General features: G+C 38.0%; 1 protein-coding gene across 3 annotated transcripts in view; it reads left to right on the top strand.

Moving 5' to 3' along the window:
* ATM (ATM serine/threonine kinase) overlaps positions 1–24,308 on the top strand; it is a 140,723-nt gene extending 116,415 nt beyond the window's left edge. For all 3 annotated transcript variants that reach the window (XM_027082394.1, XM_027082395.1, XM_027082393.1), the window contains 7 exons: positions 7,445–7,594; positions 9,541–9,706; positions 11,067–11,153; positions 15,944–16,058; positions 16,817–16,880; positions 21,120–21,256; positions 21,363–24,308. In XM_027082394.1, coding sequence (XP_026938195.1) covers positions 7,445–7,594; positions 9,541–9,706; positions 11,067–11,153; positions 15,944–16,058; positions 16,817–16,880; positions 21,120–21,256; positions 21,363–21,546 — 903 coding nt within the window. In that variant the 3' untranslated portion in view covers positions 21,547–24,308. The remainder of the gene's footprint in view (positions 1–7,444; positions 7,595–9,540; positions 9,707–11,066; positions 11,154–15,943; positions 16,059–16,816; positions 16,881–21,119; positions 21,257–21,362) is intronic.
* The last annotated feature ends 2,334 nt before the right edge of the window (positions 24,309–26,642 follow it).

The raw sequence follows: 26,642 nt of genomic DNA, 5'->3' as shown, positions 1-26,642 counted from the left end.
CAGCCTGAGGCGCGTCGTGCATTCTCCCGGGGAAGTTGTCCCTGGATCCCGGGACCCTGGCAGTGGCGGGGTGCACAGGCTCCCCAGAAGGGAGGTGTGGATAGTGACCTGTGCTCGAACACAGGCTTCTTGGTGGCGGCGGCAGCAGCAGCCTTAGTGTCTCATGCTCATCTCTGGGGTCCGCGCTGATAGCCGCGGCTCGTGCAGGTCTCTGGTGCTCCTTTAAGCAGTGCTCTTAATCCCCTCTCCCTGCGCACCAGGAAACAAAGAGGGAAGAAAAAGTCTCTTGCCTCTTCAGCAGGTCCAGACTTTTCCCCGGACTCCCTCCCGGATAGCCGTGGTGCACTAACCCCTTCAGGCTGTGTTCTCGCCGCCAGTCGTCTCCCTGCGATCCAACTGAAGCCTGAGCCTCAGCTCCCAGCCCCCACCCGCCCTGGCGGGTGAGCATACAAGCCTCTTGGGCTGATGAGTGCTGGTCGGCCCCGATCCTCTTACAGGAATCTCTCCGCTTTACCCTCCGCACCCCTGTTGCTGCGCTCTCCTTCGTGGCTCTGAAGCTTCCCCCCTCTGCCACCCGCAGTCTCCGCCCGCAAAGGGGCTTCCGTGTGGACACCTTTCCTCCTTCACAGCTCCCTCCCACTGGTGCAGGTCTCATCCCTATTCTTTTGTCTCAGTTTTTTCTTTTGCCCTACCCAGGTACGTGGGGAGTTTCTTGCCTTTTGGGAGGTCTGAGGTCTTCTGCCAGCGTTCAGTAGGTGTTCTGTAGGAGTTGTTCCACGTGTAAAAGTATTTCTGATGTATCTGTGGGGAGGAAAGTGATCTCCGCATCTTACTCTTCCGCCATCTTCCCCCTTTCCCCCGAAGGGCCTGTTTTTTGTAGGTGTTCCTTTCTGGTTTCATTCCTGTATCTCCTATTTGCCCTTTATTCTTATGTTACTGCTGTAACAAGGCTTATTTATTTATTCGTTGTTTCTATTTCTGTGAAGATATAAATAAAGATAATTACTATATAGCAGAGAAGCAACCTTTCAGAGACACTTTTATGATAGTCCCATATCTGTTTCTTAAACCTGCAAAATGGTATATACCACAAGTGTTTATTTTCTTTAGTGAGTTAACCCTACTTAACCTCGAGGTATCCCAACCATCAACTAAGACTAGTTTAAAAATATAATAGAAAAAAGTCCCTTTCACAATAATATAATGTATATAATGTGAATAAACTGCCTAGGATTAATGTTAATAAGAAACATGCAAGACTGTATAAAATAAAATTACAAAACTATGGCAAGAAAGAATAAAGGAAAACTAGGATAAGGGAGAAGTCCCATGTCTTAAATGGGAAGGCAGTGAAAAATGTCAGCTCATTTCTAATTAATGCATAGACAATGAAATTCCAGTAAAAATTTTTATATCATGGAAACATGATTTAAAAGTTTATCTTGAAAAATATATCGGTGAGAATGACTGAAATGTCTTTGATAAAGGCAACAGGTGAAAGTGGACTCTGTCTAATCATATGAAAGCGAATGGTAAAGCTTTAGTAATGAAGATGATATAGTTCATGACATAAAAATAGATTAATAGCCTTGAAATGGATGTTTATATATACATTTATAAGAAATCAGTATATAGCTTTGACTTTTAGGAAGTTCCTGAATAAGCCTAAAAATGCTATTAACTCTGGGTATGATGAGATTATGGGTAATACCTGCTTTTTAGTATATTTTGAATTGCCCTAAATGAACATTTTTTTAAATTATAAAAATAATTGTTAAACTAAAAACACCAAATAGTTAGGGGAGTAGGGAAAAAGAAATTAGATCTACCCTCCAAAATTCTGATTGAGTCAGGCTATTGTAATTGAAAACTGAACTTTTTTAGAGCTTCTTAATTGCCTACAGAAATAGAAATATAAAACTCACTTGTTAGTTGGGTGAGGTTGAGGGGTGGGAAAGCATAGAAAAGCACACTTTTTCATAATACCTTCAAGTTTGTGAGAAATTTGTCATGTGAAACTTTGTAGGATATTAACTAATATAATTGATGCTTTCTATTAGCAGTTAACAAAAAAACAAGTTCTTATGGAATGCTAAGAGCAAAAGTTTAAAAAAGATCTGTGAGATCTATTCTGCAGAAGGACTTCTTTGGTGTGGTTTAGATCAGTGCTGTTCAAATTTAGCAGGCATCGTAATCCCTGGAAGGGTTTGTTAGAACACAGATGCTGGGCTTCCCTGGTGGCGCAGTGGTTGAGAGTCCGCCTGCCAATGTAGGGGACACGGGTTCGTGCCCCGGTCCGGGAAGATCCCACATGCCGCGGAGCGGCTGGGCCCGTGAGCCATGGCCGCTGAGCCTGCGCGTCCGGAGCCTGTGCTCCGCAACAGGAGAGGCCACAACAGTGAGAGGCCCACGTACCGGGAAAAGAAAAAAAAAACAACACAGATGCTGAGCCCCTAGAATTTCTAATTCTAGGATGGAGCCTGAAAATATGCGTTTCTAGCCAGGTATCAAGTGATGCTGATGCAGCAGTGTTTCAGGAACCGTACTTTTAGACCCACCAGTCTAATTACTTTGCTGTCATTTGATCTAGCTTAATTATAGGACAAAGTTGATGAGCTGTTAACTGTCCAGGTACTTTAATGTGGCAGGTACTTTAACGATTGCTGAGAAGTTTTTAGAGGGCAGATATTCAGTAACATGAATGAAAGAAAATTTTTATGCTCTAAATGCCAGACTTTTAGATAGCATAGATGATGACTGAAGAACTGGGATACAATGTGTTGCAAAAAGTTTGGGCTCTAAGATCCCCTGTTTTTTTCAGAAAGCCACTCAGGTTTCCAAGCAAGTAACACAGTTTAGCTTCCAAAGTTCATTGCTATAAAGCATGAGAGAGAGAACGCCCTAATCTAAAATATTTTGAAGGCAGAAACGACTAAACTCTATTTCTACTTTATGACTTTTTAAATATCTGAGTTTTACAGAGAACTATTTTACCGATTAAATAGTGGAGTTATTTAATGTTACACATCTGAATATTAAAAAATAATCACTTAATATGAGAGTTTAGGTTTGACTTTATTGTTTAGAATTATAATACTGGGCCAATAGATATATGTTATTTTGAGATTACTCCAAGAATGTGCAAGTTATGTTATAACTATATTGCTAGTTGTTCTTGATTTCAGTTAATGTTCCTGGAAGTTCTATAGTGTATGTAGGGAAGCAGTCTGCCTAGTCCAGGTCTTCTGTGGAGTCATTCCCAATCTGGCATTCAGGTGTCCTGTGATCATTGTGTCAACAAGAAGGGTCATTGACTTCCTGAAATTAGCTCTTGGTACCCAAATGTCAGTATACAACCTCAAAAGGAGAGACCTGTATATTGAGGCATACCAGATACCTTTCATCAGAGAGAATCACATGGAGATGAAGGAAGACAAAGTTCTTATTGTATATGCTGATGCTGAGACATAGCCCTCTGATAACTAGAATTCATGTGACTGGACTAATTTATCTCTACCAAAACTACATTTTTAGAAAGTATATTGAACAACTATTCTAAAGTCTTAGATATGAGAGGATTCACTTTTTAAAATCAAAGTCTTATATAAACAATATTTACGTGCAGAAAGAAGCTTCGTACTTAATTCTTCATTATGCCTTATGCCAATAAATAATTTTTCTTCTTTGTGATATATCTTCCTTCTCAGTCAGGATTCTGGGAGAGAAGTTGTAATTCCCTAAGGCATTCACTGTATTTAATGAATTAACTTCATTTCTATGTATCTAGGATGGTACTAGCTATGTACCTTGAGGTAATTTGAGAAAATAGTCATTAATCATTTTTTGTGACGCCCAGGCAAAATACTCAGATACTCAGATGAAATAGGCTATTCCAGGGAATCTTAGTACCTGAGGAAACACTGCCATTTGCCTTTTGAAACTTGAATTCAACTGTTTTTACATTAACCAACATCACAGTTGAATTCTGAAATGAGATAGAAAAAAACCAACCTGGTCCTTTCTAGATCAGTCTCTTAACAAAAGGCAAGGTTTTGATTTTTTTCCCCATAACTAGATATTAATAGAGAGTAATTTTGGAAAAGGTATCTTTGATGGAATATACTAGGAGGCAAGAATGTTAATGTGATCAAGCATTAGGGGTCACAGCTAGCTCAAAGATAGGGCTGGGTTTTCTGGAAGGAAGGCATTTAGAGCTACTTAAGCAGGAAGGAAAATCGGTTAGAAAGGCTATGAGATCTGTTCATTCATTTGTTCAATAATTGTTTATTTACACACCTAGTGTTGTGTTAGATACTCTAGTAGGTGCTGGGGATATAAAAGTAATAAAACATAGTCCTAGTTCTTAAGGAGCTCACCAGGGGAAACAGACACACAATTATAATGCAAAGTGTTAAGTACATTTTTAGAGAATGAAAAGAGCTAAAGATAGAGGAATAATGCTTATCTTTAACACCACTGGGGAAGGCCCAGGCTGAGGGCAGGAAGAAGCTCCAGTGCCACCAGGGCACAGAATAGGGAGAGGCTTGGGCACCAACTCCCAGTGGCCCCTCAACACAAGGCCGTCACCCACAGGGTCACTGTGACTTATTGGAGCAAGCAGAGTCTTCTGGGCCAGGGTTCTTCTAGCTTGTTTTTCACTGTACCCAATTAGGAGGCCTCACTGCATTAACAGGCAGCCAGAACCTGTTTAGTGGTTGCTTACTAAAATGCCTGTAATCCAGCACTGCTCCTCAGATTATGGCCCTGCTTCTAAAGAAAGGGCTCCATTTTGGGAGCCTCTTGGCCCTGAGAGTGAGCAGAGGCTCAGGAAGGATACACAGCGTGAGATTCACAGCCACTGTCCTTCTTCCGCTGCTGGAGACAATTTAACATCCGAGGGAGTTTGAGAGGAAAGGAGGGACCAGCCCTCTCTGCCCTGCCTCATCTGCCTCTGACTGTGCTCCTATAAGAAAATTGATAAGTAGCCTGAAACCCATGGTACCAGGGCCTACCCTGTGTCCATGATCCTTGGCAAGCCCTTCCACTCACCCCCTTAATCAGAGTGGGTGGACACAGAGCAGAAGGAAGCCTGAAAAAGGCTTTAAAGCACAAGCCTTTTGCAGGGGCCCCTCTCAGTAACTTCAGGGCATGGCTTCTGTTCTACAGCCTCCAGGACCTGGGCCTGTGAACATCCAGGAATTAGCCTTAGGATCTGAGCAGCAGTATGTTCCTAAGGCTGAGCCCCACCAGCTAGCTCATCCAGAACTAGCCTCATTTTGGCATCTTGGAGACAGGGTGCTGGCCCTGAGCCTACTCATCTAGAGAGGACAGTCGTAAAGGGTTCAAGGCCCAGACACTGTAAAAGCTGGGGTAGAGCCCCCATGAGAGAAACATGAGCCTTGCTCTGGAATCACAGCTGTAGAGGACCATTTCAGGGGAAGGGCAGAGTGGGCAGAAGAGAGTAGGGGTATGTGTGCAGGCAAGGAGGTGGGGGGAGTGGTGACTTAAGACAGAAGCATCTTATTCCCTATATCCTAATTTTGTTTCACTTCAGGGCTTTTCACTTCCCTCTGCCTGGAATACTGTTCCCTCAGATCTTTGCATGAATTATTATTCTTTCAGGTTTTTCTCTAATGTTACCTCTTCAGAGGCGCCTTCTCTGACCATGTCTCTATTACTCACTTTTTTAAATGTATGTTTTGTTCTATTATAATACTTGTTACCTGGCATCATTAAATGTCTATTAGTGTATACGTCTGACACCAGAATGAAGCTTTATGAGGGCATGGTCTTCATCTGCCTCGTTGCCACTCTATTCTCAGTGCCCTAGCACCATGTGTAACACATAATAGACTCTCAACAAATACAGTTAATAAATTAATGAAAGACCTCCTTCATGTTAAGACACAGAATATAAAACAGTAAAACATATTTGAGTACATTAAAATTAAAAATATAGAATTAAAGATACTGTAAAGACAGGTGGCTGAGAAAATGAATTTTAAAAAATTTATTAAACACAAAAAGGATTGTTATAATACTACTAACAACAAGAAATTTATATATAGAATATGTAAATAGCTCTTACAGACTAGTAATAAAAAGACAAGCAGGTAAGAAAAAAGGTAAAGAATACAAACAGCCAGTTCACAAGAAGAAAACATTTGAATAGCCAATAAGTCTTATCAGATTATACTCTACTGGGAATCTGGAAAATACAAATGAAAACCACAGTGAGATACTATTACACACCTCTTAGATTGACAAAGTATAGAAGTCTGACAATACATTGGGAGGTTATAGAATAAACTCTGCTAATGGGTATATAAATTGGTACAACTACTTTGTATAGTTACTTGGCAATATATGGTTAACTAAGTTGAAGATGCGTATCCCGAATGACCGACCCAGCTCTTCAATTTCCAGGTATGTGTATACCCTAGAGAAACTGAAATATATTCATTAGTAGATTAATTAATTGCAGCAGTGTTTCAGGGAAATCTGGAAATAATGTAAATGTTAATCAATATTCCGATTGTATAAATTGGATAATTGTGGCATATTTATACAAAGTACAGTTGTTAAAACGAATGACTTAGGATTAAATGTACTAACACAGTTAAGGTAAAACAGTGTTGAGTGAGAAAAAAACAAATTGCAGAAACATACATATAGTGTAAATACTCTTTATTTAAAGCTTACAATTACTTATGTATGTATAGCTTTGAAATAAAAATACTGTATACCCAAAAATACAGGAACATGATAAGCAAGTTAGCAGTCATCTTGTTGGTAGGGAGGGGCATAAGGTCAGTGAAGGGTACAAAGAGAGCTTTGTCTCTTTCCCAGCAAATATGAATAATCTTAGATTTGATAAAGCTGTTTAGTAGGTAAAAGGGTGTTTGTTTATATTATTTTCTACATTTTATGTATATTTATAAAATGTCATAATTTTTAATCTTCCCAGTAAAATTGCTTTTATGTTTAGGAATACATTTCCTCTTGGTGAAGCTAACGAGACTCCGAAGCAAGAATGCATACACTTTCAATTATTAAAGTATACTAAAATTGACACTACATTTGATATTTTCCAAAGTGAAATTCTTTGAATTTGACATTAAAAGTATAGGAAAGCAAAGTTAATTCCTCTGCTAAATGGAACAAACTAAGTATGGCTCAGTCACAGATGATGAGTATAATTAACAGGATTGACCTCTCAGGGATCATGGAGATTGAGAGAAGAGCAGGTTCTCGGAAGTCTATGCAGCAGACTAGAAAATCTTATTCTTTGAGCTTGTTTATTTTCAGTTGCTTTCTTCCTATGGACAGAAAAATAATAGTATAACTTGAAAAAATGCTTCACACTGACTCTGATAGTTGAATAATCATCACATGCTCTTTAATGCCTTTCCATAATCAAAACATACTTAATCTGTAACTTCAGGTGGTTCCCCTTTCTCAGCGAAGTGGTGTTCTTGAATGGTGCACAGGAACTGTCCCTATTGGTGAATTTCTTGTTAACAATGAGAGTGGTGCTCATAAAAGATACAGGCCAAAGGATTTCAGTGCCTATCAGTGTCAAAAGAAAATGATGGTGAGTAACACTCAAAAATATAAGTTATTGCAAGATTATCTAATAGCTTATTAAAACTGATATCAAATATTATGGAATGTAAAAAGTTTTAATTTCATCAGGTAATTGTTAATGACAGTAAGTATAAGAAAGTAAGCTCACCAGAATGAAAGTGTGTGTGAGTGAAAAAGGAAGGTTTTTAAACTATGTTAAGTGTCAACCCTTGTCCTATGAGAACTTAACATTATTCAGTGTATGCAAATTTGCTTCCAGTTTGGGGTAAGCTAATTCTTAACAAAACAAACAAAACACTAACTAAAACCAAAAAAAAAAAAAAATTATGAAATAGAGACATTCAAAGACATTTGCCACATCACACTGGCCATCTGGTCTGACATTCATTCACCCAATCAGTGACATTTATTGAATGTGTCCTCTCTACCAGATACTATGCTGAGACTTCACAAATATGACTAATCACCATCATACTTATCCCATTTTAAGATGAGAAGAAGTTCTGAAAATTTTGCTTACTCCAGGTCAATGAGCTAATAAATAGTGGAGCAAGGATTTAAACCTTGTCTGTCCAACTCTAAAATCCATTTACTTTTTCTTTTGTTGTGCTTTCTGTTATATGTTTTTTAAAACGTATGGTAAAGTACTATAGGGATTGTGATGGAAAGGTACTGTGTAGGCACAGAGGAGGACGTGATCAGTTCTACCTGGGACAGGGAGGAGTGGAGAGAATCAGATTCAAGAAAGACTTCATAGAGGAGATGGTATTTGAGCTGAGTTTTATAAATGAATTGGTTTTCCAAGCAGAGGAACATACAAACAAAAAGGAAGGAGGCATGAACAGGCAGGTAAAGATAGCATAGGCTTAGGTTTTGAGGAGGAATAGATGAGATTGAAGCAGTAGTCGTTAGTCAAAAAATGGAATGTTATGAAATGTTAAGAAATTTTCACTCTATCCTGTAGGCAATAGAGAACCCTTGAGAAGGATAGTAATATCAGATTGGCATTTTAGAAAACTCTGACAACACTTATATTTTTGAGGGTTATATTTTTGAGAAAGCTGACTAGAGGCATGAGGCGGAGTCTGAACTAAGAGTAATAGCAGTAGGAATGGAGAACAGGCAGTTCATATAAGAAATATTAAAGAGGCAAAACTTAGATGATTTGGTTGCTGTTTAGAAGTGGGGTTGATGAAAAAAGAGTATCAGTGGCACCCAGTTTCCTGGTTGGTATGATGGAGTAGGTGGAGAAGCTATTTACCGTGTTGGTGAATAGAGGAAGTGGCTGGGTTTTGCCAAAGATGAGAAGGTGAATTAGTTTGGATTTGGAAATGATCCAAGTGAAGATGTTGAGTGGGAATTTGGAGAGGCACATCAGGCTGGAGCTTATTAAAGATACCTGAGCCAAAGATACAGATTTGGAAGTATCGGTCCATAGATGAGGATTGAGCCTTTTGAAGTAGATGTGCTTTGCTTCAGGAAATTATTATATAGTAAGGAAATGTTGAAGGACAGATCTGAGATGTGTCAGCTGCTTTGCCATCCATCCGGGATTGATTTTTCCATTCTTTCTCTTTTTCCTGTTTCCTATCACACCCCTAGTGCTGGGATACACCTAAGACTATCTGGAGCTACCTTTGGCATTTTTGTGTTTACTTCCACATAGCTTACAGAATCATTCAAATTAGAATTGAATTAAAACAGATAACAGTCACTGTTGGTATGCCACCTTCCCCTAAAATTAACATGAAAACCCTAAAGGGATTATAGCTTGTTATTAATTGCTTCCCTGACCAGACTTTTAGCTTCTTGTGGGTAGAGATAATATCTTGTTCATCTTTTTATTGCCTTTATTTCTATCATACTATTTTCCTATTGAAACTCCTAGTAGACTTCAGTTAAATTAGTTGAACAGAATATTCAGAAAATAATTTTATATTTTATCTATTAAAGGATGTACAAAAAAAGTCTTTTGAAGAGAAATATGAAACCTTCATGGAGATTTGCCAAAATTTTCAACCAGTTTTCCGCTACTTCTGCATGGAAAAATTCTTGGATCCAGCTGTTTGGTTTGAGAAACGATTGGCTTATACTCGGAGTGTTGCTACTTCTTCTATTGGTAACCTTCTTATACATTTTAGTAGATTCAGCACTTCCTACATTCTGAGTTACAGGGGGATGGTGGTGGTGATGGTGTTTGTTAATCAGACCATCTTCATCGTTAGATCATTGTGTTTCTTTTTCATCCTGATTCTTAGCTTCTAAATGTAGCTCTTAGCTTTGGCAGGAGAGAATTTCTTTTTTCCAGGTAGGGAAATAAAGACTGGTTATTTTTCTTCATTGCTTAATAGTGAATATGGCTTATTTTCTTTCCCCTCAATGTATTATTTTCTGGGATTTTCTTTGGAAAATAATAAAACTCGTGATAATTCCATTTAAGTTATTTTCTTTAATTATTATTGTTCTTGCATACAGCCTCTATAATACCATGATATTAACACCCAAAGATTGATTCTGTTTAATAGAATTTTGGTTTTGGAATAGGAATAATGATATATATTTAAATATTCTGTGTACAATATATATTTTGGCTTTTTTTATTTCTGAGAGATTGGAATAGTTAGATAGGGCAGTTAACAAAATCTTAGAGTATGAGAACTAACAGGAATATCAGTGATCTATTGTTTTTTAATTAAAGACCACTCTTTTCATCACTTAGGTACAATACACCAGGAAGGCAGGACATGTATATTTTGAAAATTTTCTAGGTAATAATGAAACCCTCTTTTTTTCTACAATGAGAATCATTAATCTGATTCAACTAATTTAGTTTACAAACGAGAAAGTAGGCCCAGTTAATGACAGAGCTAGCCATGCACCCCAGGCATCCTGACACCCTTTCCACTATTTTTTTGTAACACCTTATAGTGTGTTTCATTAGGTTAAAAGCAATTTTAAAACATGTTATCATCTGTGTTAAAAACAGAAATGTAGTTTTTCCTGGATATATACCTGATGAAATGAATTATTGACTAATTTGTGTTAAATATAATTCATCAAGCAGAAGAAAGTTTCACTGAAGAATGAAGAATTTACCCATAGGCGCCTCAGTTTAAAAGTATACTCAATAAATATTTGAGTGTATATAGTGCACTGCTTTGGCCCTGGTAAATAATGGGTCTCAATTTTAACCACACTCAATTTTGAAGTATTAATATTTTAATATATGTGCTTATTAGTAAATGGAAAACTTTTTTAGCAAATCATCTAGGATTTGTAAAATGCAGTATAAATGAAAATGGCTGGCAAGATTTGACTTAAACTGAAAATGGCCAGTTATGTACATAATTTCCTTCAAGTAGGCAAAAAAGCCTAAGCTACTTAAAAATTATATAGAGTCAGTGGTATTAGTTGAAATTATGGCTAATTGTGTTATAGAAATAGATGATATCAGTAATTTCAGATTGTTTTTTTTCTAGTTGGTTACATACTTGGACTTGGTGATAGACATGTACAGAATATCTTGATAAATGAGCAGTCAGCAGAACTTGTACATATAGATTTAGGTAAGTAACAAAAGATATGTTTCTTTGTTCAGTAAATATTTGGTCATCAAGAAATGTTGTTTGCCTGCCAGGATATTACAAGTATGAGAGAGAGAGAGAGATCAAAACAATAAATATTGTTTAAAAAAAAGCATAAACACAGTGATGCTGGAGGGAGTAGCTAATTCTGCCTTGGATAATGAGTGACATTTAAGCCAGATCTCAAAGAAAGAAAGGATAATCTAGAGAGAGGATAGAGCAGATATGAAGGGAGGAATAATGAAGTTGTAGCATGTTTTAGGAATGGTGAGACATTAAATGTGGCTGGAGTGAAGTTTGCATGTAGTTGAGTAGCTTGAGGTATAGATTGGTACTAGATTATAAAAAGCCAGGCCAAGAAGTTTCAACTTTAATCTGTTAAACAATGGGAAGTAAATGAAGATACATTTAATCAGGACATAATCTTATTTGATTATTGGAAAGATAATTTGGGGAACAGTATCTGTGCAGTAGGAAAACAAATTAGGATATGTTATAATAGTTTAGACGAGATAATGAAAGAAATGATTTGGACTAAAGTTGTATGAAACAGGAGTTGGATTTGGGGGACATTTTTGTAGTAATTTTGCACCAGTGATATTAGATGTGGAAATAGTGGGAGAGGGAACTCCAAGATAACTGAAGTTTCTAGCTAAGGAAAACAGCAGGTTTTGTAGAGAATAAGAAACTGATGAGTTTAGTTTTGTATGTTGTTTTGAGGTATTATTGGGATTTCCAGGGGAAGTAGACAGTTTAATATATAGGAAAGCAAAGATGTTGAACATAGTAAGAGATGTAGAACTTTTCAGCAAATAGATTTTAGTTGAAGTCATTGGACTAGAGGAGGTTCTAATCTTGTACATCATCCTTGATGACGAGAACTAAGGATGGAATTGTAAGGAATCTCAGCATTAAAAAGGCTGAGTCTTGGGAATTGCCTGGTGGTCCAGTGGTTAGGACTCGGCACTTTCATTGCTGAGGGCCCAGGTTCAATCCCTGGTTGGGGAACTAAGTTCCCACAAGCTGCACAGCGAGGCCAAAAAAAAGGCTGAGTCAGAAAAGAAAAAAAAAAATGAGGAATAACCAACAAGTCATAGAAAGTAGAGGTAGGGATATCTTGGAAGACAAGAGAGGATAAATTTTCATGGAGGAAGAAGTGCTGTGCTCAGTAGTATCTGATACAGAAAGGTCAAATAAGATGAATGCTGAAAATAGACCTTTGAATTTAACAATTAATCTTAGTAAACTTTGGATAGAATGGAGGAAGTAAGATTGTGAAAAGGCAAGGATTAAATGGAAGTTAAGGATGTGTAGGCTAAGAATGTGGAACTGTTCTTCAAGAAATTTAGAAGTAAGGGAAGAATGAAGAGAAATTTGCTGCAGAGATGGGAGACACACATTTGGTCCCCTCCCCCCACTTCTTTTGGTTTTGAGGGTTTTTTGTTCTTGTTCATTTGCTTTCTTAAGATGGGAGATACTTATAGGAGAGAGACAAAGATAATTGAAATAGCAAGGGAAATCATGAAGTATGTGAAGGTGTAGCGTTGGCTTTACACTGGAAGCGTGTTAGCTTTTCCTCCAAGAGAAGAAAGGATGAGTGCTAATAGGAAAGTCTTCAGCTAGAGGGGAAAGAATTTGAGGGAAATTATATTTGCTATTCTGTTTTCTCTGAGAACTGGAAAGCATGTTTATTTGCTAATAATTGGAGGGATGGTAATTGGCCTTAAAAGAACAATAAAATTTTAAAAGTGGGTACCATGGAAATGAGACCAACGGCTGGCTAGAAAGGCATAAATAAAAAAGACATGCCAAGAATTTTAAGGGGCATTTTAGGGTGATAATCCCACATTTGTAGTGTCATCATATGGTTTCTTCCAAGCACCCTCAGCATCCCTGGAATTTAAGTTCTAGTTTGAAGTGGTAAGTGTGGAGGAACAAGGGGCCAAGAAGATTTGAGTTACTAGTGAGAGTAATCAACTTTGCAGGCTATACCCTGAGCTGAGTAGGGAAGGAAGAGAGACTAAAAGACTAGAAATCTCAGTGAGTTTGAAGATTATTTAACACGAATAAAGGGGTAGAAGGAGAAGAGGTTTTAAGTAAAATGTAGAATTTAAGATTTCTTAGAAAGTACAGTTTTAGGAGATTATAAGTTCTATAGTATAAGTTTTTGCTAAGTGGTTTGCTAAGAGAGAGTAAATTGAATTTCATTAGAACAGAGAAGATCAAGAATATTATATGGTTTTCCCCAGAATGAATTCCAGAGTTAGGACAGAGAGGAAGATTGTGAGCTAGGTCCACACCAACATTCAATGAATTTGATAGGAAATCTTAGATGTTGGGTTATAATAAATATGAGGATGAGTGGAGTTGTTAGAGCCAGAATGTGGGAACTCAGTAGAGGAGTGAAATTTTGCATGAGAACAAAAGGGCAGTGCAATGGAAGCTGCAAAGTAGAGATAGGAGTATGCCAACCGATGTCCAGGCCATGCTAAACACATCTATAAATGAGAAAGGTAAATTGGTATAACCAGTTTGGAATACTGTTTGGCATTATCTGCTAAAGCTGGGAATTGTGACCCAGCAATTCCACTGCAGTAAAAATGCACACATGTGTATAAGAATGTTCATAGTAGTACTATTCATAATAGCCCCAAATTAGAAACAGCCCCAACCCCCATCACAAATAGAATGGATGAACAGTCTACAGCCATACCACCCTGAACGCACCTGATCTTGTTAGATCTTGGAAGCTAAGCAGTGTCAGGCCTGGTGAGTACTTGGATGGGAGAATGGATGAATGAATTTTATAGTATTCATAAAATGAAGTACTATATAACAATGAGATTGAATGAACTATAGCCACACTCAACATGGAAGACTCACAAATACAATGTTAAGTGAAAGAATCTAGATACAATAGAATATATACTGTATAATTCCATTTATGTAAAATATAAAACTGATAAAATTAATCTATAGTGTTGGAAGTCAGGATAGTGGTAAGCCTTTGAAGAGGTGTTTCGTGATTCATAGAGAGATGAGGCCGGGCTTCTGGAATGCTGGTTACATGGGTTTGTTCATTTTAAAAATCTCAATTAGCCACACACTTGAATGACTTTGATGATTTGTACACTTTTCTGTGTATCTCTTTGATTATCTGTTGCTGCATAAGAAACCACCCCAAATTTAGTAGCTTAAAACCACTATTACTATATCTTATAGTCTATGCGTTGACTGGTCTCAGCTGGAAAATTCTCACTTATGATCTTTCACACAGCTGTAGTCAGCACCTGGGGCTGAATTTACCTTAGGATTTAACTGGGCCAGTGTCCAAGATGGCTTCTTACACATTTGATGCTTCATTGCTCCTCCATGTGGCCTCTCTGTCTAGCAGAGTAACCTGAACTTCTTACAAAGCATCTCGGGGCTCCGAGAGGAAGGAAGTAGAAGTTAAGGGTTAGCTTGCAACTGGCACAGTGTCACTTCTGCTATATTCTCTTAGAGTAGTGTCATACGACCAATCCAGATTCTTCCCTCTCTTTCTGGGACTCCAATAACAACATTAGACTATCTCACTGTATCACTTATGCCAAACCTTGTTTTTCCTTCAGCTCACCCATGGTGTCAGTGGAAACCATGTGGGGAGCCTGGACTTCCCGTGTCACCAATCTGTAGCAAGGAGCCCCCTTTCCTCTTGGATGTCAGAGGAGGCCAAGTGGGGAACCTGGTCTTCTACCACGACTTAGCAGTAAATAAGGTGGTTACTCCCAAAGCCAGCAAAAATAGAAGTGTAGATAAGATCCAGAGTCTCATAATGTAATATTTAAAAAGGTCAAAATTTCAATTGAAAATCATTTGTCAGGAAAATTGCAGTGTGAATGAAAAACAATAGACGTCAGCACTGAGGTGACAAAGATGTTAGAATTATCTGACAAAGATTTTAAAGCAGCCATCATAAAAATACTTCAAGAAGCAATTACAAACATGTTTAAAACAAGTGAAAAGGTGCTAAGTCTCAGCACAGAAATAGTTTCAACATAGAAATAGGAGATATAAAAGAGAACCAGGTGAAAATTTTATTTTCCATTTTTTGGATGATTCTCTAGAGAACTATGTTGAGTGAAAAAAGCTAATCCTCAAAGGTTACATACTGTTTGACTCCATTGATATACTTGAAATTACAAAATTATAAAAATGGAAAACAGATTAGTTATTACTGGAAGAGCAGGGGGTAGGGGTAGGCCTTGGGAGTAAGTAGGTGTGGCTAATATAGCATGAGGGATCCTTGTGTTGATGGAAATATTCTATATCTTGATTGTATCAGTGTCAACATCCTGGTTATGATATTGTACTGTAGTTTTGCAAGATGTTGCCATTGGGGAAAAGTGGATAAAAGATATATATATAGATATAGATATAGATATAGATACATACACACACACACACACACACACATATATATATATCTTCTGCATTTTAAATTCTACCCTTCACTACCTCATATTTAAAAGTCACCCTTTAACATAGAATTCTCTAATTACATCAATAAATAATTTTTTTAACTTGATTTTTTAAAATTGGAGGTGGATCTCCTGGAGAATGCTGGAGATGAAGAAGGCAGGCAGAGCAGAAACAGAATAAATGACTGTGTGTTTTAGTACTGATTGAATATTGGTGACAAATTATTTAGTGCCTCTGCAAAGTTCACATACCAGTTGAGGAAAGTAAATTAGCTATGGGACCTCCTAACCTCACTGTATTTTTTACTTCAGGAGTTGCTTTTGAACAGGGTAAAATCCTTCCTACTCCTGAAACAGTTCCCTTTAGACTCACCAGAGATATTGTGGATGGGATGGGCATTACTGGTGTAGAAGGTGTCTTCAGAAGGTAAGTCAAATAGGGTAAGGTAAGGCAGATGATTTTTGGTGTTGAAATTATTTGGATTATTGATTTCTATAGATTATAGAGTTCACCCTTACTAGAATTATTATACATTCCAGTGCTTTACCAGTACTAAGGAAAAGACCTTGGGTAAAAGCAGTAATTATTTCCCCTTCCTTCAGACCACCTGGGACCTCACCCAATATGACACACATACTGTCCTCCCTTACTGCCTCTGGAAGCAGCCCGCCTTTAATTTTCACACCTTTGTCCTCGCTAACTCTTTGTTTACTGATCAGAACTTCTCTTGTGTGCTCATTCTTGGGTATATAAATTATCTTAAAGGAGCTTATGATCTGGTACCAATTTCTGCTAAAAGAACTTTGCAGTTCCCTGTAGTTTTCCCAGCATAGGCCTACATACTCAACTTTATTTCTTTTTTAAGTCTACATACTCATCTTTTAACAGGGCAGATTCTAGTCAAAGTAAACTGTAATTACCATAATAATCAACTGAAAGAAATGTTTCATAGTAGTATTGTGTTATTCTTATAAATGCTAAGTTCATATTCACAAATATATTTGTATTCATTTTAGAAACATCTACTGAAAACCCACTCTGCCAAGTACTATGCTCTTTGAGATATTAATTTGGGAATTATTAACAAGAATAGTCTCAGCATACTAAACATGAGTATATAGGAGGTAAAGATATGTTGAAAATGTTGGTGTATAATAAGATTCATATTTATAATGTGTTTGTAGATGCTGTGAGAAAACCATGGAGGTTATGAGAAACTCTCAGGAAACCCTGTTAACCATTGTAGAGGTAAAGTATATTATAAGGAAATCTTTATTCCTCTGCCCGATAGACTGTGTATCTTGTTAGGAAGGCACTGATTGGAAGATCAGTGCTTTGTTTTAATGAGGTGGGATGATGCTGGGCAGCAGGAGAGTAAATAGTGGCTTAGAAACTTGAGGCCTTCAGCCCCCTCAAGTTTCTTGGAATGTTACAGCACTATAAGTAACCTCTAGTCTTTAATACATACATCAGCATTTTGACATCTTAGGTACCTTGTATGGTATTATTTTCAGAATGGTTTCCTTTGGAGTTTGAAGAAAAATCAATAAGTTGTATCTCCTTTTCCCATGCCCAGGTTCAGAACCATTTAGTGAGACAGATGGAGATCAAAGTGTCAGCATTGTTACTGTAGGAACATGACTGAGCAGTAAGGGCCAATCTGGCTTGCTGCTGGTGCCACCTCAGTGCCTCTTTGCTGTCTTAACCTGGGAACAGCCCACTGAGTGGGGTTTGGGCCTACAGGGCATAAACACTCCATCAAGATCACTGCCTCATGTTGATCAGGGCAGAAAGGGAAGGAAGTCCAGCAAATTTACAGTGCTTATGACGTTAATTCTACCCAAGTGAGAATTGGGTACCCAAGGCAGTCATTCTCTATCCTAGTAAAGGGTATGTGGGGCAAGAGATCAGGAGAGTGTCCTCCACAGGGAAGCTTGGAAGTAGAGTTGAAGCATGCCTCCCTTACATTCTTTCAGCTTTTTGTTCCTTTAACTGGTGGTGCTGGACCTGGCTGCACTTTACTATCACCTGTATTTTTTTTTTTTTTTTTTTTTTGCGGTACGCGGGCCTCTCACTGCCATGGCCCCTCCCATTGCGGAGCACAGGCTCCGGACGCGCAGGCTTAGCAGCCATGGCTCACGGGCCCAGCCGCTCCGCGGCATGTGGGATCCTCCCGGACCAGGGCATGAACCCGTGTCCCCTGCATCTGCAGGCGAACTCTCAGCCACTGCGCCACCAGGGAAGCCCGACCTGTATTGCTTTTAAACAACATTGATGTTGACCAAATTTGAACTAAACTTCTAGGGATGAGGCAAGAACATTTGTATTTTTTAAAAGCTTCATTGGCATTAACCATTAAGCTTGTGATCAACAAGGTGGAACTATATCCCAAGGAGGGTGAAATTTATGGTCTATTAGGGTGGTCCTGTGTCTACTGCCTTTATGAACCAAAGTCCTCTTTATGGCCCCTTTGGACTGCTGGTGGCGATATGGATTTTTGGTACAAAGAGAGTTAAAATGGGTCCCAATAGTGTGTTGATAAAGTTAACTCTTTATCAACTTGCTGTTCCCAAGGCTGGAAAATCTTTCCCTTTTTCCCATATACATATTGTCATTTGTTTGCCATTGGTGCTGCAGCAAGAATAAATGATAACATGGATGCCTCAGTAATGCAGAAATCAAAGTCTAAAATCAAATTATCTTGCTTTTTTTGCATTTAAGACCAAAAAATCCAGACTTTTCAAATTAATTTAAGATCCAAAGAAGTTTAATGTATTCCCCAGTATTTTACTCTGTTCAGTCTCAGTCAAAAGGATTTTTGTGTCTGGGTAGATGTGGGGGTTCCTTCAGTACCGATGTCCTGAGTTAACACTTGCTAGAAGAGGGTAGTTTGTTCAAGGCTTCAGAAGTTTTATTAGTTGAATGCCAAATTGCTCGTGAGCCTCATTCTTTAAAGAGTGGTAGGAGATAAAGTTAGAGAGGTCATAGTGGGCAGATTATTTAGGGGTTTCTAACTTAGTGTGAGGATTTTAGACTTTACTGAGTAAGATGGAAACTGTTGGGGAGTTTCAGGCCACTGCATCTCCACCTGCAATAATGGTGTCACTTATAAGCTTTTATAAGCTTTGTGTGTTTTACACTGATTTGCTTAATCTTCCCTCTGTAAATCTGTCTGAATTTCCTGAAATAATTTAGTGTGGTTGTCCCAACCTTCCCAGCTGACCTCACTGTGGACTTTGTGCCTTCAGCTTTAGCAGGGTACTTCTCAGGAGTTTTGTTGGATCCCAATCCTCTGGAATGTCACTTCAGTCTCCTTTTTTGTAGTCATTACGTTTGCTCTGTTAGATTTCATTGAGCCACAGTCACTGTTTCTGATATAATAACAATTAAAACTTCTTGCTTCCTAACCCTCTTTAAGAACACTGTGACTTGGCTGCATTTCCCTTTCCTTCTCAGTACATTTGTCTCTACTGGCCTTCAAGATCTCATTTTCTTTTTCATAGTAGACCATCCTGTCTTCTAAGATTTTATCCATTCTACTAAGGTAATCTCTCCTTTTAACTCAATGGTTCTTAGCCAAGTGCAGTTTTGCTCTCTAAAGGACAGTTGGCAATGTCTGGAGACATTTTTGATTGTCATAATTGGGGCTGGGGGAGATGTGAAGGTACTATTCACATCTAGTGGGTAGAGGCAAGAGATGCCACAAAACATCCTATACACACAGCCCTCACACCAAAGAAATATCCAGCTAAAAAATGTCAGTAGTGCCAAGATTGAGAAACCCTGCTTTAACTTAATCTATATTCCTTTCTTGTTTTTTGTTCAACCAGTCCTGTTCTGATAATAAACCTAAAGTATATTTTTTTAATTACTCCAGTTCCTCCTTGATTCCAGAATTTGCAAATATGATTCCTAACACAAGCCCTTGGGTTTGAAATAATTCAATTGTGTTGTTTCTCTGTTTCAACCAAAGAAGACCATATAGTCTGTTTATAATAGAGGCCCCTATTTCTTTTCATTAGTTGGTTAATAAAATATATGTCCCTTTGGGGAGTGAAACTGGTTTGGATCCCTGAAGTCTAAACCCATGTCAGTGCCCAATTTGAAGTCCCATAGAAACCCTTAAATTTATGGACAAACCACATATATTCAGAGTCAGTCCCTCTGTACTTTTTAATAGTCCTGGAGGATGCTCAGAACAGCATAAACAGATGACCAGTTTTTGGTACTGCTGATCTAGTATTTGTCCTGGAATTAAACGTGTAATGCTAAGGGCATTTTATAGTATCAGACTGCAGACCTACCTAGAAACACAAAAAAGGCAGCAGCAAGAAAGTATTCCAACTTTGTAATGCTGGAATATCCTGCAAAATCAGGCATTCCTGGAGTTGAGTCTTCACTTATTATTAAGACTTGTATGGTAAGCATTTGCTGAGGCCTATTTAAAAAAAATTATGTGCTTATAAACACCAGGGGCAGTTAGCTGTTCTGTATTGCCGAGGTCAAAAATCCCTGTGACCGGGCTTCCCTGGTGGCGCAGTGGTTGGGAGTCCGCCTGCCGATGCAGGGGACACGGGTTTGTGCCCTGGTCCGGGAGGGTCCCGCGTGCCACGGAGCGGCTGGGCCCGTGGGTCAGGGCCGCTGAGCCTGCACGTCCGGAGCCTGTGCTCCGTAGCGGGAGGGGCCACGGCAGTGAGAGGCCCGCGTACCGCAAAAAAAAAAAAAAAAAGATCCCTGTGACCTCACTTACTAAAATTAAGACTTAGAATCACTTGCTCTGGCCATGCCAGTTATTTTAGTATTCAAATTCTATTCCATATGTAGATTTCAAGATGCCAACCATAGCACTAGACCTTGGGTTTTGAGGAGTTTTCAATAAATTATACCTTTTTTTCTCCACCCAAATTTGGAACTAATTGAGTGGAAAAGAAAGAGCCTTAAGAAGCCATAGAGATCAAAATGTCAGGTTTATTACTGATACAACTGTTGGAGAATATGGCTTAGGAGTAAGGTCCAAATAGGCTTGCTACTGCTGTCCAGCTCCCACAATCTAATATATCCCTTGGTACAGCTCACCTGAGGGAGAGTTGGGGCCTGCAGAGAGTTGGGGCCTGCAGAGAGTTGGGGCTTTGGCAAATGTTCTTACCGAAGAACTGATCAAGAGGAGAGGGAGAAGGAAAGAGTAACTAGTGCTTGTCTGCTTTTAATTGATTAGTTTCACCCAATCAGGAAACATGGGTCAAAGGATGTCACAGCCCCCAAAATGGAGAAAGAATGAATGCAGATGGGAGAAAAATCCGAGAACATCATGTTAGTATAGTTTCCTCCACAAGGAAACATGAAGCACGTGTGATAAGTTTGCCCCTCCATCCCAGTCAACTACCATGTGACTGGCCTGTATTATTTTTATAATACTGGTTCTACTGTTTCTAAATACATCATCAAAATACACATTGTTCTTCTAATACATATGTCCTCTCTATCTAGGTCCTCCTGTATGATCCTCTCTTTGACTGGACAATGAATCCTTTGAAAGCTCTGTATTTACAGCAGAGGCCAGAGGATGAAAGTGAGCTCCACTCCACTCCAAATGCAGATGACCAGGAATGCAAACGAAATCTCAGGTGAGCAGTTTTTGGGGAAGGATCTGTTGTCAATTGTTCAGATTCTCCTATTCCCAAGGCCCTTTAAACTGTTCCACCTCATTAACGTTTGTGTTTTTTTCATTAGTGATATTGACCACAGTTTCAACAAAGTAGCTGAACGTGTCTTGATGAGACTGCAAGAGAAACTAAAAGGAGTGGAGGAAGGAACCGTGCTCAGTGTTGGTGGACAGGTGAATTTGCTCATACAACAGGCCATGGACCCCAAAAATCTCAGCCGACTTTTCCCAGGCTGGAAAGCTTGGGTGTGATATTAAGCATGTGATTGCCTTTGAATTCAGCCTTTAGAAATTGTATTTTGGCCTTCATTTTTAACCCACCCACATACTTCAAATAGGTATTAATATTGAACTAAGTAAACTAATGTGTTTTTTAAAAAACGTTTAATGCTTGCTTCATTTACCTAAAGATGCTTTGATAGTCTCAAGGAACAGTTTTCTCACACTTTAGAAATAAACAGTCAGTCATGCTCTACTTCTAAGGTAAATGTTTATTTTTTCTTCTCAAGTGCATACTTGTATCATTTTCAGTAGAATCACTGACTTTTGCTTTAGCTGAAAATGCAAGCAGCATGAGTATAGCAGCAGTGCTGGCAGATTTTTCTTTAGTAGGAGTTAGAACAAATAAATATACTGCTAGTTTTGATATAGCTTTAATTAAAACTTGTTTCCCGGATATTATATATGAATGATAAAATATTAATATATAAAAGGAAGAAAATTACTTTAAAATTGTAACCATCTGTATACCATGGTAAATATGTTTGGATTTTCAGTAGTAAGATCACTCAATGTTACTCAGTAATGAAGGTGTTATGATATGGAGAACAAATTTCACAGACACAGTATGGTTACTATTTTTTAGAAATGTATATTAGACCTTCTCATTCTGTTCTCTTTATCTTTTAAGCCCTCTGTGTTTCCAGTACTTTATCTTTCTATGATGCCTTCATATCTGTCTTCTAGTTCATGAATTCTCTTGTCTCTATGTAATCTCCTTTTTAAACTATTCATTGGGTTTCTCCTTTCAAAAATTGTTTTCCATTTCTAGGTATGTATCATTCTTAAGATTTGCCTATTATTTGTTTCATGATGTCTAGTTGGGGTTTTTTTTTTTAACTTTAAGTTTCTGTTGTTTGTATATGTTGGTTTTTGTAATTGGTGGGCTGTTTATCCATGTATTTTGTGACTTTAGAAGGTGAGCTTATTTTCAGTAGGACCTTCTCATGGGAATCTTGAGTGACCTGGGCTAAGAATAATTCCTTCCAGAAAAGTTTTATGTCTGGTTATGTCATAGTTCCAGGGCTATCACTGACAGAGGACCACTCTTTCTTTAATTTCTTGGCTTCAGGGTTTCCTGACCTGAAGAGTACTATAAATTTACTGAGAGAAGACTCCCAGGCCAAGACAGACATTCTTCCACATTATCTCCCTGTGCTAGTCAGCAGAATGTTTTACCGATGACCCCCCTTTCACTGAGAGTGTAAGCCTGAATGTGTCCCAACCTTATGGACATGAGGGGAGGTGCATTTAATTACTACCCACTGCCTTTTTAAAGTCCTCTTACAAATGTTATAGCTGAAATTCATAGGTTAATGAGATTGGCAAGTTTGCCAGGATAGCTAGAATATCAGCTCACACATCTACCTCTCTGGTTTTTAGTTTCCTTCTGAAACTGAAAATTTTTGGCCATAAGGATTTCCCCTTTCTTACAACTTCTGCTGTGTGTTTAAAAAATATTTCTTATACCTTACCTAGCATTTCTGTGTGTATTGTTGGAAGGAAAGGGTTTAGGTATCAAGTTTGATATATAGCTAGAAATGGAACTCTTCTGTCCCCATAGTGTCATTAGATAAACAAATAAAACTATTGACTTGTCTATTGGTGAATATAATCCTTCCTCCATCCTTAGGAAACTGTTCATCTCAGCTGCAGAGATTAAGAAATGGGTGATTGAACCTTGATGAATGAATAGGATGAATGAATAGGAAACGTATTTTTATTACCAAAGTGAATCAAGGGAATGTAGCAAACTTAGAATGTCTTTATTTAAGAAAGCCTTGAAATCTTCATGGGTGGAATAAGAAATTATCAGCTAGATGATAGTATAGGTAAGTGAATTTGTAGCTAATTCTTGCTAGTTGATGTATGTTATTCAAAGAGCTTTGAATAACATCATTAATCTACTCTTCAGCATTGAATGGTGTGCTGTAAAGCTCCTGTCCTATTCAGATTCTAAAGATTATGACAAGATGGAACAATGTCTGGAAATGAATAAGATAGAAATCTGGGAACAAATGAGGAATGTTTAGGTTTTTAAAATATTTGTGATAAAATATTTGTTGTATGCTGAGTACCTGACATACATTATATGCAGTGTCTTTTGCAAGATTAGTGATGTTATTCCAGTTTACAGGTGGGGAAAGTGAAATTTGGAAAAATAAAATAACTTGTCCAAGGGCAAAATATAATATGTTGAAGGTACAAGTTTAATATGGACAATCTCTAACTTGGAAATCTTTCAAGTGAAAAGAATCTAGGCTTTACCAGTCAGTTGCTCATAAGGTCAGTGGAAACCAAGGAGAGAAGCTACTAGAAAAGCAGATAAATTACAGACTGTTTGAACAGTTGTGTTCAGATTAAGGGAGATACTATTCGTTCCACTATTCTCTGTGCTGATCATACCACCTAATTAGTAGGTAAATAAATCCATGGCCATGATAGTATATACTTAAAATATATGCACTTAGAAATGCTAAAAATTTAAATATGGCCTAAAGCAAATAAAAGCAAAGAGGAAAACCTTTGATCTTCTTAAAGATTAAAGTAGGCTAGTGTTTAAATACATAGAAAGCTAGTGTACTGGCTTGAAATATGGAGATATGTGCCACTTCAAATATTTTGGTTGTACCTTAATGAAATTATATATTTCATGTAGATTTTTTTTAGTACTATTGAATATATTTCTTTATTACACTGTTACCTGTTTTAAAATAAATCTTAAAGAAAATGTATGCTAAGACTCATTCATTTTATTTAAATATTTGAGTGTTCTGTGCGCCAAGCGTGGTGCTGGGTATACAGCAATTTACAATGCAGTGTGAACTGAGAAGCCTGCTACACAGGACCAGACCAGTATGGTTCATCTCACTCTAAATAATCTAGTAGTTTTTCTTGATTACCCTGTGACAAAAAGCCAAATGAATGTTCTTTTTTGGGGGTGCCTAGAGAGTGATCTGGTCGACATTTCTAGAGTCTAAAAAATATATACTGGAAATGACAAAGATCCTAATATTCTAAATTTGAAGTTTGCATTCCACATATTTTTGTTTTTTAAAAAATCAGTAACTTCAGTCTTTAGAGTTTCAGGCTTTTTTGTCCAGTTTCTGAAAAAGTGAATTTTGCATAAATACAGTACAAAGTTTTCACAGAGATTAGGTTCAGAATTTGGTGTGTAAGGTGAAAATCTAATGAAAATTATTCCCTGAAAAATCCCTTACTTTGCCCATAATGTACAACATGCATAATTTTTTTAATGTACAACAATATGTAAAAATATATACTTTTACACTAATATACAATGTATGATTCTAAAGCAGTGGTTCTCAGGGGGTAATTTTGCTTCCCTACTCATTTGGCAATGTCTGAAGACATTGTGAGAGCATGAAACATGGACATATAGTGTTGAAGTTTAAGATCAGTACACATTTCCAAACCAGGAGAGAAATGGTCATGATTTGACTTGTAGATCTTGCCTTGCTATAAGTGTGTGTTCATAGCTGGTCTACTGTTAACATGGTTTGCTATTTTTTTTAATTTTGGTAAAATACACATAACATAAAATTTACCATCTTGACCATTTTTAAGTGTACAGTTCAGTAGTGATATAAGTACATTCACACTGTAGTACAGCCAATCTCCAGCACTCTTTTCACCTTGCAAAGCTGAAGTTCTGTACCCATTCCACAACTCTCCATTCTCCCCTCCACCCAGCCCTTGGCAACCACTATTCTATTTTCTGTCTCTCTGAATTTGACTGCTGTAGCTTCCTACTATAAGCATTTGTCTTTTTGTGACTGGCTTATTTCACTAACGTAATGTCCTTAATAAGGTTCATCCCAGTTGCTGTATATCAGAATTTCCTTCTTTTTAAAGATGGAATAATATTCCATGGTATGTATAGACCACATTTTTGTATATCCATTTATCTGTTTGTAAACACTTGGGTTGCTTTCCCCTTTTAGCTATTATGAATAATGCTGCTATTGAGCGTGGGTGAACAGATATGTCTTCAGGAATCTGTTTTTAATTCTTTTGGGTATGTACCCAGAAGTGGAATCACTGGATCATACGGTAATTCTATTTTGATTTTTTTTTTTTTTTTTTTGCAGTATGCGGGCCTCTCACTGTTGTGGCCTCTCCCATTGTGGAGCACAGGCTCCGGACGCGCAGGCTCAGCGGCCATGGCTCACAGGCCTAGCCGCTCCACGGCATGTGGGATCTTCCCAGACCGGGGCACGAACCCATGTCCCCTGCATCGGCAGGTGGACTCTCAACCACTGCGCCACCAGGGAAGCCCCTATTTTGAATTTTTTGACGGAAACACCATGCTGTTTTCCATAGTGGCTACAGTGTTTTACATTCCCACAAACAGTGCACAAGGGTTCTGATTTTTCCACATCCTCACTGACACCTGTTATTTTCTGTTTTGTTTTTTAATAGTAGCCATCTTAATGCATGTGGAAGGGTCATTCCTGCAAGAAAAAACATTGTATACTTTATACAAATCCAATGAGTGGTATTGCAAGAAATAACGAGTTTTACGGGGGAAATATGTCCTTCAGTTAACAATTTTGAAAACCTTGTTCCGCCTTACTTAATGTTAGGTTATTTGAAAACCACCCCCAAATGTTCCCTAGTATTTAAATATTCACTATAGACTTATAATTCTTTGTAAATACTTAGTATTTCTTATTGCTTAAGCAATTTTTTAAAAATATCCCTGACTGTAAAGAGTTGGAAGAATTTTAAGAGAGAAAATGGTAATCACTCAGCTGGTTGCAGATTTGGTGGGGTTTTTTTTACTTTATTTTTTTGCGGTACGTGGGCCTCTCACTGTTGTGGCCTCTCCCGTTGCGGAGCACAGGCTCCGGATGTCCAGGCTCACGGGCCCAGCCACTCCGCAGCATGTGGGATCTTCCCAGACCGGGGCATGAACCCATGTCCCCTGTATCGGCAGGGGGACTCTCAACCACTGAGCCACCAGGGAAGCCCTACTTTATTTTTTTAATTGAAATATAGTTGATGTATAATATTATGTTGGTTTCAGGTATACTCCATGGTGATTT

Source organism: Aethalodelphis obliquidens, unplaced genomic scaffold (genome assembly GCF_003676395.1).
Source record: "Aethalodelphis obliquidens isolate GAN/ISIS:26980383/991018 unplaced genomic scaffold, ASM367639v1 scaffold46, whole genome shotgun sequence".
NCBI classification, from domain to species: Eukaryota; Metazoa; Chordata; class Mammalia; order Artiodactyla; family Delphinidae; genus Aethalodelphis; species Aethalodelphis obliquidens.
This window is presented reverse-complemented; position numbering and strand designations above follow the sequence as displayed.